This window comes from Channa argus, chromosome 7 (assembly GCF_033026475.1).
Source record: "Channa argus isolate prfri chromosome 7, Channa argus male v1.0, whole genome shotgun sequence".
NCBI classification, from domain to species: Eukaryota; Metazoa; Chordata; class Actinopteri; order Anabantiformes; family Channidae; genus Channa; species Channa argus.
Window position 1 is genome coordinate 4,043,915 of NC_090203.1, and position 12,661 is coordinate 4,056,575.

A 12,661-nucleotide genomic window follows, 5' to 3' on the forward strand; every position below is an offset into this window, starting at 1 on the left:
TTCACAGTAAAGCTCGTGTGGAATGGAAGTGAGTCTTGCAGCTCAGTGGCAGATGTGTGCAGAGGTTTGGGGATATGGGTCATCAGAAGGTGCACATCTGATGCCCCTCCTAACACAGTGCGATGCAGCAGGAGCTCCGTAGTGAGCCGGATCAGCCGACAGCCCACAAACAACTTTGACAAGTCCGGAGAACCTGCGGGTTTCCGCCAGCGTCAGTGGTTCTTGGTGGGAAAAGGGAAAAGAAATTACGCATCGTACTCCAGTTCCTCCCGGCAGACACAAGAGTTTTGGCGAAGCTTGCTCCGTTTGGTCGCGCCTCGGTTTGACTCTGCAGGACGATGAGACCTGGACGTGTGGTGAAACTTCTTCTCTGGATTGTGCTTTTACGTCCTGACGCGATGCGCGCTCAAACAGGTCAGTGCACCTCTGCAAGTATTTCAAAAACTCGGACTGTTTTGACACTGCTTTCACATTTTCAATCGACGCTGTTGATGAGGAAGAAGATGATGATGATGATGGCTGCAGCCTTCCTCTCAGAAAACTAACAATTTACATAGCAAACTTGAATCCCTTGAAGCGAGCCGAAGAGAAGCTGACACCTACACATCATGTAGCTGTCATCCAGTGGCACAAACCTCCACCTCTCACGGTCGCAGTGTACTGTGTCACTCTGTCATGAAAAGCAGCTATGAAGTGCTTTAGTGCGTGTTCACGCTCACAGCGCTTCTGGCTCTGCAGTCGCCTCGTCTGACAGGCAGACAGGATGAGGACTGTCTTAGGTCCTGTTCATGTGATGAGGACAGCACGTTTGGCAGCTCCTTCAGCTTTTGATCACTGCAGTGGTACATTCAGTCAGGGTATCACCTTTCAAGTCAGGGCCAGAAAACGTTTGCGTAGACGCTGAGGCTGGTTCATCTTTGGTCCAGCGGAAGTCTTTTTCTGTCTCTCTCTGTTGTCACCTTTGCGGCCATTTGCCTTATGGCAATCATGTTTCTATGTACACACACCTAAAGCTTCAAGCTTCTTTCCATCTTCTCCAATTTCCTTCCCTATGTAGCTCCTGCCCCTACTACTACTTCAGTAGTAATAACTCATAAAAACAGTTGTTGTTTTTTTTTTTTTGACTTTGCATCATAAGCCCATATTTATGGAAGCTCTTGAACAGCAACCATAAAAAAGCAAATGAGAAAATAAACTGCTTTCGGGCTTGTCCCTTCAGGGGTCAACCACAGCGGAACGCGTTCAGCACATTTATTTGGCATGAGTGTTTGTGCCGGATGCCCTTCCCACCGCAAGCCGCCTGTTTTATCTGGGCTTAGGACCAGTCCCAGGTGGCTGGGTGGGATACGAACCTGCGGCCTTCTGCATCTACCATTGAGCCACAAGGCCACTTGATCATTGAACCCGGGCCGCGGTGGTGAGAGGGTCAATTCCTAACCACTAGACCACCGGGGAAATATACAGCAAATGTATTTTGTATGCAGACAGTTCTCCCAGTTTCACCTGTGCTTTATTTGCAATGACACACTACTGTGGCTGCTCACTTGTTGCTTTATCATGAGTTTGACTGTGCTTACATTTGACGAGCGAGGCCCACACACTCTAATCAGATACAAAGGAAGAGTTTATTAAGCATTAATGTAAAAGTAGCATCTCCTGAAAAGAAACTGTGATGGAAGATGACGTCTGGACTGAGGAACCACGGGTGAATTGAGTGACAGCTGCAGCGTGGAACCATGGGCCAGGACAACTGCAGTCTGGAGAGTGCTTTGTTCAGCCTATTGCTCCATGCACAGCAGGAGTGTCCATAGGCGTGAATGCGAATGGTTGTCTGTCTGTGTATGTCTCTCTTTTTTGAATATGGATTTAAATAGATTTAATTTAATGTAGTTTTTGTCACAAATGGATTCTGCCCTCCTGTTTTAAATTAACATTTGACCTTCAACTGACAAACATGAGGCGCCTGGACGTCGTTTTTAAAATGCTACTGACATCAGCAGAAAGAATGGTGGTCTTTTCCACAGGCTGACAAATCCTAAGTATGTCTTCACTTATTGACACAGTTCATGTTAAACCTTATCCTAAAATGGACCATATGTAAATCAGCAGTCACTTTCTGCTGGGAAAATGATGCTGTTTGGTTTGGCTTCAGCTCAGGTTCATCATTATTAGAGGGTTATTTTCTGAAACCTATTTCCTGCAGCTTGCGTTCATTTTATTTTTTATTTTAATGTGTCCTTAGTTATAGTTAAAGCATGTAAATCAAACATGACATAGCTATCCAATGTGTGACACACATAAATGTCTTACAGGAAAACCATGTGCAGAGCTCCACACTAGGTGGATCTTTACCTCTTTATGACCTTTTGAAATTCAATTGAAAAATGTTTATCTTGAATTTAGACCAGCTGGACAGCGAACGTCCACGAAAGCTTCCAGATATTTGATCACTGGTATTGACAGTCCTGGTGAGCATCCAGTGCTCATGTTGTCTCTCTGGCTGTACTTGCAGAGCTCCCCCCAGAGTGTGCGCCAGGCGGGCACTCCATCCTCCAGAATCCCTACCGCAGCACCACCTTCAGCTCCAGCTGGCTGCAGCAGTCGTCCCTGCAGGACTTCATCTGCGACCACTCCCTCACTCCGGGGTGGTACCAGTTTCAGATTTTTGACAAACCGGCCAACATGCCCACCCACTGTGTAGAGGTAAGTAACCTTTACTGTAAAGCATCTTTCAGAAGACTTGGACCACCAAATGTGCCAATGATTTAAAAATACTCTTTTTCACCCTTCACGCTGTGCCAAGCTAACTCTGCTGTAACATCTGTGTGCAGATATGAGAATGGGATTGAATTTCTCTTTCCCCTTTGCAAAAATAGGAAATGTCTTTCCAAATCTATTCTTATAACATGAACAAATCCAGTGAATGCTTGTTGAACCTTTGTCAGCCAGTTTAGGCATCTGCATCACATTGCTCATGCAGAAAGGTGATGGCAGATTCCCCGTTAGTAGCTTCACTTCATCAGTTTTCACCATTGCAAGATACTTCCAGCTTCAATCTGTAATCCACTGGTCTAAACGTTGATCTACTTCATCATCAAGAAACAACTGTTAGATAAAGCTCTTACACAAAAGGCAACATATGGTTAGACTTTTTCCTTACAAGCATTTTTAGGGAGGATCACACACATAAGCCATGAGGTGGCTTCTTTGCTGTTACTTGAACATGATCGAGTATCAAAAGTAATGGTGTTTGTATGTGCAGGCTGGGACAGACTAAATATGACTTTGTGCAGACACGGAGTTATTGGTGTGTGTGTGTGTTTGTGTGTTCGGACACAGTTATGAAGGAGAGTGCAAGGAGAGCTGGAATGTGTCTCATTTCCTGAAGGTGGCCTGCTGTGTGGAGCCTGCAGGATCCATCTGAAGTGTCAGCCTCCCTCTGCCTTTCTAGGGCATAGCCGCTCTCCCTGGGTGATGGATTTCCACAGGGGTGGAGTGGAGGAAGGAAGACAGGATCGCTGTGAACATGTGTTACATAATGAGGAGTTGTCTTTATGATGATGGTGGATAAATGGCCAGATTTGTCAGGCCAAGGATTTTCTCAAAGGGGAAGTAATTGTCGCAAACTGTAGCTTCGTCAAAAAAAGTGAACTTCTCATTTTTCTGCTCTTTTTAGAAACAGAACCAGCTTTATTGGTCATAGGATTTTGGGCATAACTTTTCCGCCGTAAACTAATTATTTTGTTCAGCAATGATGGCAATGTGTTGTTTCTGCTTATGGATGCAAAACTGTTGGTGTTTTTAAATTCAGTGTATCACTTATTGTACTCGAGGGCTTGTATTGCATGTATGTATGTGCAATCTCGTATTAATGTGTGTTACATTTCTAAACATCCAGGTGAACCACTGTGGTACCCAGGCCCCTGTGTGGCTGTCTCTCAGTGAGGGTGAATCCCTGCCGGGGCCTCTGGAGGTCAGACAGCTGACGGCCTGTGCTGCGTGGCAGTTCTTCCAGAGCAACAGCAAAGACTGCTGCATGTTTCGCATCCCAGTCACTGTTCGCAACTGTGGAGAATTCTATGTTTATCTGCTCCAGCCCACGCAGGGGTGCATGGGATACTGTGCTGAAGGTATCTCACTGCAGAAGATTATACTCTGATGTACTGCTATGAAAAATACTCAACGTGATCTCTTTCCACTTTGCTTAATTAATAACCACAGTGATAACAACGAAGTGGTGTGAGGCTTAAAACATCACCATAAATAATGAGTCATGTTTAGGTGAACATTTTTTCCCAAATGCATCCAGTATGAGAAGGTTTCATCATTAATAAAGCAAAATGCCAAAGCAAAAATGCATGTTGCCATTAAAATGTATTTAATGTTGAGTTGTAATTACTCTCCTATCTGTCAAACAGAGATGTTGGACTCCTTACCCACAGCATCGCTAACCTGTGGCCCCGATGAGGTAAACGTCGAGGGCACATGCAAATGTGAGGACCCCGCTGCTGTTTTTACGGCCTCTGCCTGTCTCCTTGTGTTAGGCCAGACACCAACAGGACACCAACAATCAGCAGGTCAAGGAGTTGCCGTGCAGTCAAGAATGCAATGGCACCTCTTTTTAATGAGCTGTGTCCCAGTGTCTGCTGGGCTGCATCGCCTTGGTAACAGCCGTCAGCCAGGTCATGAGTGAAGCCATGGCGGGTTTTAGGAAGCTGGCTGTTTAAGAAGAAGGGAGGTTCAATTAAAGATAAATGAATGATCATCGATGTTTCTGTGAGAACACTGCATGTAGGCTCACTTTAGAATATGTTAAAACATAATATTATAACAATTGTTATTTAATCTTTGAAAAAGACCTGTGGTGTTTAAAGATGTTCCATCCTGAGTAACAAATAGCATCTGCAAAGCACTTGGTATTGCTCACGGTCTTTAATTGGTCTGAATGCAGAAATAACAAGAAGCCACTTAGACAGTATAGAGACTGTGTCCACATACCTTTGGTCATATAAACACAAACTCACCGTAAGATCGAAAAAACAACCAAAATGGGGGCCTGGTGGATCAGTGGTAGAGCATTGGCTTGTGGCCCCACCCAGGGTGACCTTCCGAGCCCGGATAAAAATTTAAATAAAATAAAAAATGGGACGGTTGTGGCAGGAAGGGACGACGGCATAACAACACATGCCAAATCAATGTGCGGAACATGTTCCGCTGTGGCGACCCCTGAAGGGACAAGCCGAAATATATAAGATGTGAACAAAGTTGAAGAAATGGTATGTAGGTCTTCACGTAGAGTAGCCTATAGACTGGATGACCAAATAAAACATCCAACACACAGCAGATACAAATGCAAAGATCATCTAATCTGGGAACAAACTAATGTAGCTCCTCTGTCTGATTGTCCCCTTTTCAGCCAAGCAGCCTCCCACCCCATCTGTACCCGTGATAGTGTCAGAGATGACAGGTAACATCATATACCTGAAGTGCACCTTTGAAAGCAGCTCCAACAGCTCCCTGGGTTTCGTGGTGGCTTGGTCACGCCTCTCACCTGAGGGCAGGAAGGAGGAGCTCAAACAAGAGACCACCATCCAGACTTCCGCTTTCATCGAACTGGACGGCTTCAACCTCCGTCTGGGGGACAAGGTGTGATACAGGGCGGCCGCTCTGCTTTATTCTTCCAGGTTGATTTCCTAAACAAAAGTCTCTAAAGCGAAAACAAAACGGGCAACAAAAGTGTATATTTCTTGCAAATTTGCAGAGTTAATCTTAAATAAAAAAACAAAACAAAACAACAGTAGATATCAGTAAAAGCCTCTCAACAGGATTTTATTCTACACCTGGCTTTTCCAATTTATACAAAAAAAATAAAAATACTACTACTAAATATACTAATACTACTAAAAATACTAAATGAGCTTAGGTTAGCCCTAAATGTTAAAAGTTTGTTAGCAACACAATTTTCATGCAGTAATATTAGTAGCACTAATGCTAATAACTGCAAGCTTATTATGCTAACAGCTGTCCTTTGGTAATTGCTGTGACACTGCAATAAAGACAACTGGTGCCAGCCTAAACATAGCTAATAGCTAGAGGTAACTATCTCCCTTAGCGTCTTTTTTTTTTTTTTTTTTTTTTTTGGTCATGACAAATAGCCGAATCCACAGCCTTCTCGATCCCAACTCGATGCTCTACCCATTTAGCCACCAGCTGACTACCATAAGCTAATACAAGCCAACAGTTAAGAATCATTTAGCTAATCATTTAGAGCTGAAAGCCGTTGATCTTTGTTAGCTGTTGTAGGCTAGGCTAGGAGCACAGGGTAGTAACTGCAACGCTTCCTTAGTCAAAGGTTGCAACAAATGGCTAAATACTACATTATGCTAAGGAAAGCTAACAGGTTCAATTTAACCTAATTTCAGACTTGTTTATAAATGAATCATAGTTGAGACTTTAATATCTGCTACATTAAGCTGTGATGGTTGTCAGCATTGGGCTAATAACTGTAGGCAAATGAAAGCTAACAGGGCTAATGTTCGCTTAATGTCAATCAAGGTTTACCTTTTATTAATGGTAAAGTTATCTTTGTGTTTAACTTTTGATTACTGATATTATTATCTAATTCTGGGGAAATAGCTAGATGCTAATGAAAGCGAACAGTCAGGATGTAGCTTCTTAATAGCGTTACATACATTTTGGCTTGGGAAGGAGGATACGTTAGCCCTTAGCTGTCTCTAGCCCAGAATTATCAGTAAGCCCAAGGTCTATGTTCCAGACTTTCCCCAAATCTGATATTCTTATCTGTCAAGATACATGTTTGTATCCCTCTCTCCCTGACCTGCTGTCAGCAGTTACAAGTGTCCTGTTATTTTTCCCTTTTGACCACAGTAGCCATTTTTACTGTATGGAAAAGTAAGGATAGCAATACACTATCCCCACATTTGTGATTAAAATCCTTTAACCAGACACATTCTGATATTTGAAAGTTCTTAGAAAGGCAGGGAGAAACCAGAATGTATGAGTGAAGATCATTCGAGGAGAAATCCAGGTCAAAGTGACGGATCTAAACAAATAGAAGTCTTTTTATAAAGGTATCATTTTTTTTGACTCGGTGTCAAAAAATTTGACTTTCTAATTATCTGGAAGACCACTGAAGGTATTATAGAAGGGATGTGTCTTTTTTTTCAGTGTGGTTCTTTCTGCAATTTAGTTCACTCTTCCTTTCTCAAACTTTTCTTCAAACTGTTCATTTAAGCTGAACAAGGTTAACATTGGGAACCTCTCTGCCTCTTTTTCTGGCTTATTTAGATTTACTGCTCCAGCTCCAGTTTCCTCTTGGACTCACCTGACATCCTGGGTGCTTCAGTGGAAAGTCAGGAGTTCTTCGTTGGAATTAGGGTAAATCACAATCATCTTAAGTTTTACAGCTGCGTGTTGTTTAGGTCTAAAGTTTTATGGTTTTAAACACATACTGTAGTTTTTTTTTTACTGATTTCCCAGGTGGCGTCTTTAAACACATTTTATTTTTATTTTTACCACAACTCCTATTTGTTTTTGTGTAGATAGTTAAATGAAATGTTTCAGTTTCTTCAGTGACGATCCATTTAGCCTGTTGACCTCAGAAAAACTTTTAGATGTGTTTGTGCCAGTCGAGGTGCAATTAAACGAAGTGATTTATTTGCCTAAGTATCATCTATGTGATTATAACCTTGCATGTCTGTCCTTGTTTTGCGCAGCTGATTCCACAGGTGAGCACTGTGTCTGAGGATGGGGGATTGTATGAGTTGGTGGTTGAGAGCACAGTTCCTGTCCCATGTCTGGAAGACTCTTCCTCGTCTCCTGAGCAGTGCACTCTGTCTCTGCAGCTCAGCACAAGCAGTGAAGGTAGTAAAAGAAGAACAGAATGTACTCCAGGTTCCTTGATTGTAAACTGTTCTGATCCATTACCTAGAGAATACTTTTCTGGCTTTTATTTTCAGTTTTCTTTTTAAATTTTGTTGTGCAAATTAACTAGGACCTTCTTGTTTTGTACTGCAGGAAGTTATTTGGGTGCAGATTTGGCTCTGTCCTCCTGCACGTTGGATTTGGCCCGCGGCACCTGCAAGGATGGAGTTTGTGGCCGGACTGTGATCCACTTTAGCGCCATTGCTGACTTTGTCAACGATGACAACAGGACAACACAAATTTCAGTCAAGCCCATTGTCACACCAAATTTTCTCTGGAGTGGATACTCACCAGAACCTGTTCAGGTATACAGTGTCAGTGGTGGAACTTTTGAGACCGTCTGTTGATGGTAATCGCAGCCCATCACATACTTCTTGGTCTGTCTAGATTTTTAGATCTTTGCACATTGTTGTATTACTATAACTGTCAGTTAATACTTTTGTCCACTGATTTTTTTTTACTTGTTTTTAACGGCTTTCTAATATTTTAGATAAAGGTAAAGGATGTTCCCTCAGCCTACTGCTTTTCTTTCACTGATCCTCACATCATCACATTTGATGGCAGGTGTGTGTGTGTGTGTGTGTGTACTACAATTCAATTGAAAATGTCAGAAACATTCAGGCAAAAAAAATCTATCAATAATTGTATTTGTTTACTCCCAGGCACTATGAAAACTACCAAATAGGCACCTTTGTTCTGTATAAGAGCACTTTCTGGTCGTTTGAGGTGCACGTGCGTCAGTGGGAGTGTGGCAGCTTGGTGCACGCTGCCTCCTGCGTCTGTGGTTTTGTGGCGAGAGACGGTGGTGACGTTATTGCTTTTGACATGTGCAATGGAGAAATGGGTGAAACCAACCCCCATCTGTCTCTGAAGAACAGAGACTTGAGTAGGAGCGGCATTCGAATCACAGAGTCCTACCAGGGACGCAAAATCACCGTGAGTGGGAATGAGTCAAATGCATCAAATATATGGCCACAGATTAATAAGTATGCAGGGTACAGCCTATAAATATATCATTATGTTAGATGTATTTATTTACCTTACTATATCATGACTAGCACATGCACAACACCAACCTACTGACAGAGTACTTTAGTACAGATTCAAAACCCTGTTAGAAAATTATATGCATTCTTGTCAAGAGTCAGACAAAACCTATAGTACTCGTGTGTATAGGCCTAATACTATATCCTGTCTATAGGTATGAAAGTAAGTATGACACTAGAGCAGGACATACCTAGCTTAGTATAAAGAAGCAGGGATTATACACACAGGTATGGTGTCTTACAAAAGTATTCATGCCGCTTGAAATTGTCCACATTTTGTCCTGTTACAATGAAAAATGTGAATGTATTTTATTGGGATTTTATTTGATAGACCAACACAAAGTGGTACATAATGGTGAAGTGAAAGAAAATGCTAAGTGGTTTACAAAATGTGTGGCGTGCGTTTGTATTCAGCCGCCCTGGGTCAATACTTTGTAAAACCACCTTTTGCTGCAATTACAGCTGCAAGTCTTTTGGGGTTTGTCTCTACCATCTTTGCACATGTAGAAAATGAAACGTTTGCTCACTCAACCAAGTTCAAGCTCAGTCAGATTGGATGGACAGCGTCTGTGAACAGCAATTTTTGAGTGTTGCCACAGATTCTCAAGTCCATGAATATGCTTTGATCTAAACCTTTCCATTGCAGCTCTGGCTGTACGTTTACGGTTATTGTCTTGCTGGAAGCTCAACCTCCTCCCCAGTCTCAAGTCTTTTCCAGACTCTAACAGGTTTCCTTCTAAGATCGCCCTGTACTGGGCTCTATCCATCTTCCCATCAACTCTGACCAGCGTCCCTCTCCCTGCTGAAGAAAAGCATCCTCACAACATGATGCTGCCACCACCATGTCTCACGGTGGGGATGGCGTGTTCAGGGTGATGTGCAGTCTCAAGATTCTGCCAAACATAGCGTTTTGTATTTAGGCCAAAAACATCAATTTTGGACTCATCTGACCAGAGCATCTTATCCACATATTCTGTGTCGCCCACATGGCTTGTGGCGACTTTTTATGGCTTTGTTTCAACAATGGCTTTTTCTTGCCACTCTTCCATAGAGGCCAGATTTGTGGAGTGCACGACTAATAGTTTTCCTGTGGACAGATTCTCCAACCTGAGCTGTGGATCTTTGCAGCTCTCTGCCACCATGGGCCTCTTGGCTGCTTCTCTGATTAATGCTCTCCTTGCCCGGCCTGTCAGTTTAGGTGGACGGCCATGTCTTTGTAGATTTGCAGTTGTGCCGCACTCTTTCCATTTTCGGATGACAAATTGTACAGTTGTCAATGAGATGTTCAAAGCTTGGGATATTTTTTTATAACCTAAACCTGCTTTAAACAGCTTCACAAATGTATCCCTGACCTGTCTGCTGTGTTCCTTGGACTTTATGATGCCGTTTGTTAACTAATGTTCTCTAACAAATCTCTGAGGGCTTCACAGAACAGCTGAGATTAAATTACACACAGGATTTTAGTTAGTGGTTTCAGATATTTATTTGTAAAACATGTTAAACTATTTATCATTTTCCTTCACAATTATGTGCCTTTTTGTGTTGGTCCATCAGATAAAATCCCAATAAAATGCATTTATGTTTGTGGTTGTAACGTGACAAAACGTGAAAAAGTTGAAGGGGTATGAATACTTTTGCCATTAAAATGTGTAGGTGCTGGCAGGGGCAGTTACAGTATGAACTTTAGAGAGTGAAGAAAGATGTTTCCCCCTTTGTACAGTCTTTATGCTAAGCTAGTTGGGAACCCCCTGCAAGAACACTCATAAACATACTTCTTAAAAGACAGATATGTTTCTTTAAAGAAAGGCCAGGTCACCTACCCTATAGCTGTTCGAAGACTGATAAGACTGTTTTAGTTTGATAAACCCATGTATAATTTAACAACATGATATGAACATGTGTGCCTGTGTGCAGATCACCTTCTCATCGGGAGCATTTGTCCGTGCAGATGTGTCTGACTGGGGAATGAGTCTGACACTCAGAGCCCCCAGTACAGACCGGGGTCACACTGAGGGTCTATGTGGGACCTATGATGGACAGTCAGACAACGACCTTCACTCAGCGGGGGGCGCCACACTGGATGATCTGCATGCTTTTGTCTCTGAATGGAGGTCGGTGGCTTTTACAATGACATGTGTTAGTTAGTTATTCAACTTACAGTTGTGATGTTTCAGTTGTGGTTACTTGGATTTGCATCGTTTATCACCATCAACACCAACCACATGAGTCTAGGACCCCCTATCAATTTAATCTATTTAATTAAATCATGCAAAGACCTTCCTAGACCCTTCGTTCCTCTTTACTAAAATCTTTTTCTTTTGGGTGTGTCAGACTCCCCCCAGGTAGTAGCCTGTTTGACACCATGCCATCCCATGTGAGCACACCAACCCTCCGTAAGTACTGTATGTGTCAAACAGAATCCCACCTCGCATCTCCCAGAGCCCGATCTCAACAAGCCACCTCCTCCGACCCTACCTGCCCTCATCACGACAACTTGCATCTCCTCAGTATCATCCCCACTCTGGACGTCACAGCGGAGTACATTGGCTCAGTAGAACTAGTCGAAGATGAGGGCAATGAAAGACGGTCGCCTCCTCGGGGACACTCCAGTCGGAACGCTCAGGGTCAAGGTCGTCACATACAGCCCCATGAAAGAGGATCCAGAGAGCGAGCTCAGCACCGGCAGCGCAGAGGCAGGCGACACCGTTACATTACAAGCACCCCAAAGCAAAGCATCGGCCAGTCTGATCTGAAGGGCTTTACCTACTTTTTCCCAGAGGACCATGAACCTGCAGTTCAATCAAACTCTTCCCTAATGTGGCCGACACCTTCTGGTCTAACCGAGCAGCAAGCCAGGACTCAATGCCACCAGGCTGTGGCAAACTCAAGCATAGCATTAGGTTGCAGGCGCCTGTTAGAGGAGTTGCTAATTTACCGTGCGGTGACTATGTGTGTTAATGACCTGCAGCTGAAGGATGAGCCATCGTGGTTGAATGCAATGTTGCCTCTGCTGGAGAATGAGTGTGAGAGAAGACTGGCAGAGGAGAGAAGGAGAAAAGAGGAGTACCAAGATGTTCTGGCTGTCCTCAGGTGTCCCAGTCTGTGCAACGGGAATGGCCAGTGCTCAGAGCGGGGTTGTGTGTGCTTCCCAGGATTTGGGTCCTATGACTGCAGTGTGCTCTCTGGTAACATATGAAACACATGATAACACAGACAATTTAAATGAACCTTAGAGCTCTTTGGTAGAGCTGATACATCAGCCATTATTAGTTTTTAAAGTTGTGGGTATATTGGTACATGCGTTATAACGACTGGGCCATTTCAAAGACTTAGTGCATTTAGGAGTTAATTGCACATCTAGCTTTTTACTGCCTTGATGACAGACTCATGACTACAAGACAGACATTTTTGCTTGGGACTGAATTCCACCGTCTGTGCTTTTCGTTGCTGATATTGTGAAGACCAGATCCCAGAGATCATTGAGCTGGAGAAAGGGGGCTTGTGTGATGTCCGACATGAAAACTGCTCTACCGTTCAGGTCTATGGTCAAGGCTTCGAGGACTCCGACGAGCTCAAGTGTGAGTTTGTTAAAGAAAAGGTACTTTGTTTTTCTTTTCTTTTTTTTCTGGTTGCTATTTGTTTTCTTTTTGTCTGCTATGTAGGTGTTCAGT

The 12,661-nt window shown here is 43.2% G+C and overlaps 1 protein-coding gene across 1 annotated transcript in view; it reads left to right on the plus strand.

The window, feature by feature from the left end:
• vwde (von Willebrand factor D and EGF domains) overlaps positions 1 to 12,661 on the plus strand; it is a 25,333-nt gene continuing 12,672 nt past the window's right edge. The window contains exons 1-13 of the mRNA XM_067510849.1: positions 1 to 414; positions 2,513 to 2,703; positions 3,899 to 4,130; positions 4,419 to 4,493; positions 5,417 to 5,646; positions 7,309 to 7,398; positions 7,737 to 7,884; positions 8,038 to 8,249; positions 8,435 to 8,508; positions 8,607 to 8,880; positions 10,905 to 11,101; positions 11,322 to 12,175; positions 12,452 to 12,588. Of these exons, the coding sequence (XP_067366950.1) occupies positions 339 to 414; positions 2,513 to 2,703; positions 3,899 to 4,130; positions 4,419 to 4,493; positions 5,417 to 5,646; positions 7,309 to 7,398; positions 7,737 to 7,884; positions 8,038 to 8,249; positions 8,435 to 8,508; positions 8,607 to 8,880; positions 10,905 to 11,101; positions 11,322 to 12,175; positions 12,452 to 12,588 (2,790 nt within the window). The 5' untranslated portion in view covers positions 1 to 338. The remainder of the gene's footprint in view (positions 415 to 2,512; positions 2,704 to 3,898; positions 4,131 to 4,418; positions 4,494 to 5,416; positions 5,647 to 7,308; positions 7,399 to 7,736; positions 7,885 to 8,037; positions 8,250 to 8,434; positions 8,509 to 8,606; positions 8,881 to 10,904; positions 11,102 to 11,321; positions 12,176 to 12,451; positions 12,589 to 12,661) is intronic.